At 36.8% G+C, this 3,586-nt stretch overlaps 1 protein-coding gene across 1 annotated transcript; it reads right to left on the minus strand.

The window, feature by feature from the left end:
• Window positions 1-1,393: 1,393 nt before the first annotated feature.
• On the minus strand, window positions 1,394-2,459 carry LOC131995892 (uncharacterized). The gene is made up of 2 exons (XM_059365175.1): window positions 1,995-2,459; window positions 1,394-1,856 (listed from the first exon to the last, which is right to left on the minus strand). The coding sequence occupies exons 1-2, from the start codon at window positions 2,292-2,294 to the stop codon at window positions 1,827-1,829; spliced, it is 330 nt and encodes a 109-aa protein (XP_059221158.1). The 5' UTR covers window positions 2,295-2,459; the 3' UTR covers window positions 1,394-1,826.
• Between the last annotated feature and the right edge of the window lie 1,127 nt (window positions 2,460-3,586).

The following is a 3,586-nucleotide window of genomic DNA, read 5'->3' on the forward strand; positions in this document are numbered from 1 at the left end:
AAGGAATATAGTGTTGAAGACAGCCAATATTTCTTCTAGAAAATTGCGAGGAGCGTATTTATAGAACTCATAAGGGATTCCATCCAGCCCTGGAGACTTATTTCTTCTAAGCCCTTTAATAACAAAGAGTAGTTCACACAGTTCAAAGGGAGAGTCAAGGAATGGGTCGACGTAATAAGGCAAACACCAGTGTATGTTCTCGGATTCCTTTCGGTTAAGTAGTAATGCCTTAAAATGTACCATGTAATCATCAGCATTAAGATTTCCTTTTGAATTTTGTGATCTATTCTTCAATGAATTCGACAAGTTCCACCAATCCTTGCTACTCGTTACTCTGTCCAGTCTTCTGAGGTTCTCATTATAATATTCCAATTTCTTCCTACTACATAGTCTTTGAAACTTGGTTCTCGATGAATAATATCTTTTCTTATTAACATCAGTATGGAGAGCCCTAAACGCTTTAAGGTTCCTGCGCATTACTGAACGCAAACGGAAGCATGTCCAATCAAACCACGGCTGTTTAGGCTCAAAAAATTTCCTGTTTGTGTTTTTGACATGTGCCTGTCTAATCTTTTGCGTTATACCGCAGATCATGTCGTCCACAGACATATCTGCACGGTAGTATCCATTCACTGGGGTGTTACCCAGATTTAACCCGTATTGAGTCATATTTCTATCGCTCCAATAAAGTCTTCTAGTATCATTCTGTTTAGTCACATTGCTAGAATGCTTTGGGATTTTAAGCTGGAGACAGATGGGCATGTGGTCTGAAAACGGCTTAGCAAGTATTGCAAAATTCTCAATATATTGCAACAAATCAGATGAGCAAATGCAGTAATCTATCAATGAGCTTCCCATTACACCAAAGAAACTAAGTTTTCCATCCAAATCACCTAAAGTCCTTCCATTTACCACAATACCACCTATGTCCTCAATCATATTCAAAAGCCGTCTCCCTTGTGTATTTATATTCTTATCTTTAGAGCACCTAATTACATTTATATGAGGTTGGTCCCTGATTATATTTTCGTCCAGGACTTGTTGTTCACCTATTCTTGCATTTAGATCTCCCATAATACAGAAGCTGGTTGGATTTAGACTGCTCAAAAATGATACAAACTTATCTGCATCGTTCTTCCAGCTCGTACTATTCAGATAGGTCGGGATAAGTTGGAATAAATTTCCGTCAATATTCACAGATAGCATTGTATGGCTATTGCATTCGGTAAAGTTTAGCTTGTATTTCTTTTTCATTTCTCTTTTGTAACCGAATAGGCAACCTCCACTAGCACGACCCGATTTATGTATTTTAATTGCTTCAACCCAGTGTAGACAATAATTTTGGAAAAATGATGAGAAATAAGTTTGTTTATTAGCAACAACATGGGTTTCAAACAAAAAGAAAATATCAAACTTATTTAAAAAGGTTATAAAGTTTCCAAAATTTAGCGATTTTTCAAGGTTACAAACGTTATAAGCTATTATATGGCACGAATCAGCTAGCTATTGTACATAAGGATTGTTATCGTTTTTATTTAATACTACGTTTTCGTTGCAAACAACCTCACAACTAAAACCGCATTCAGCTAATATATCTTCTAGAAATTTTACATCGTTTGTAGCGGAAGAACGTATCTTTCCATTGAACCAAGTAAAGCGTTTATCGTTGATGTAGATACAAAATTCACCAAGCCGTACTTTTACATCTTTTTTATGCTTAGATATTACTTTGCTAACTTGCCTGAGATTGTATCTAATAGACTGTTCAGCTGCAGTGTAATCCTTCTGAATAAAAATTGCTTGTCCCTTAAGGTTACTTCTAGCATTTAAAACCCTTTGGACTTCGCTGGCGGTACCTAGTGTAAACACAAAAGATTTTCCAGAGGATAGCATTTTGGTGTATGTGACGGTAACATCTACATTCAACACGTCTTTACAGATGTCGGCGAGCTCTTTTTTGCGGCCGGGATATTATTACAGGATAGTCCACTCACCATGATATTTGTGGTTCTCGATTTCTGGTCAACTAGTTCTAGACGGTTTGTTAATTTCTTTATGTCTTCCTTTAATTTAGAATTCTCATGTTTTAATTCTTCAATTTCATGTTTGATATCCGTCAGATCTTCTTTCTTTGCTACACCCTTCAATTTGTCGTCCAGGACTTCGCATAGTTTGCTCCATGTAAACACGTCTTGATGACTGCTTACACTCATATTTAGGGACGGCGCGTATTTTTTTGGTGTATGTTCTTTATGATCAGGTGATGTCGATAAAAGAGTGCGCTTGCTGCTCATTTAGTATTGCAGTGCACCCTGTGTTTTTCGATAACGATTATTTCTTTTACCAGCTGTATGATGATTATCGATTTGTCCGGCAGTTATAGGTTTGATAGAGCAGTCCAGCTGTTGTTTGTATTTTACTCCTTGTGTTAGTGAAAAATGTGGGCGCCTTCCAGTGATTTAGAAATAGTTTTGCAAATAAGATGAAAAAATAAATGCAAAATTGCGCAGAACCACTCTTCAACAAGGACCAATTTCGTCATCGATGAAACAGCCAAGGTTGTATTATAGTTTGAAGCGCCTATAGTGATGTGTATGAACGTATAGCTTGACTTTGCAGCAAAACAATCAGGAGCGGCCAAAAAACACAACCGTATACAAAACAACGAAACCACCGCCAAAGAGCAAATCATGATGGCATAGTTGGTAGGTTGGTTGATTGGGTTTTCTAGGCTTCCTTAATTTGGTAGTTGGATTTTTTGGGAAGCTCACTCACTCACTCACTCTTTAAGCAACCCCATGTAGTTTTGCCTTAGTTTGTTGGATATCGTGTTTATTTTTGCTGGGTTTTTTTTGGGGGGCTTTCCATAATCGATATTTTACAATGGGTATGCCATAAAGCATATACAACAGAACTTTTTTGACACGAATTTTCAATCAGAATTTTAATAGCCCTTAATAATAACAACATGGTTGGTTATCAGCAAACAATCGCACCACATTATCACAAATATCAACAGTCATAACCAGTCATTTGTGTCATAAAAAATAAAATATTATAACAAAAACGCTTAAATACCATACATTGAGAGTTTTTGTAATAGTTTTCATTATTCGGTTGTTGTTCTTTTTTTTTTGGAAAATCAACAAAAATAACTCTTTTTCTGTTTTTGTTGTGAAAAAAGTAGTTTATTTTTTCATTTGGTGGCATGGATTGGATTTAAAGGCAGAGACGTGTGTAAGTTGGGGGGAAAATTTAGTAGACCAATAGCTGGCCCTTATATTGCGGCTTTTTTTTTCCCAAACGGCATATATGTTAGGTTAATGGTTTTTATTTGTCCCAGTCGCCTATGTTTATACCCTACACCACTACTGTGTTAGATAGTGACTTGGTTTGTAACACCCAAAAGGAAGAGAGATAGACTCGTTGATAAGTATACCGATCGTCTCAGAATCACTCTGATTCGATTTAGCTATGGCCGTCTGTCTGTCCGTCCGTCTGTCTTTCCGTCCGTCTGTCTGTCCGTCTGTCGATGTTAATTTGTGTACAAACTACAGGTCGCAATTTTCATCCGATCGTTTTAAAA

The sequence above is a fragment of the Stomoxys calcitrans genome, chromosome 3 (assembly GCF_963082655.1).
Source record: "Stomoxys calcitrans chromosome 3, idStoCalc2.1, whole genome shotgun sequence".
NCBI classification, from domain to species: Eukaryota; Metazoa; Arthropoda; class Insecta; order Diptera; family Muscidae; genus Stomoxys; species Stomoxys calcitrans.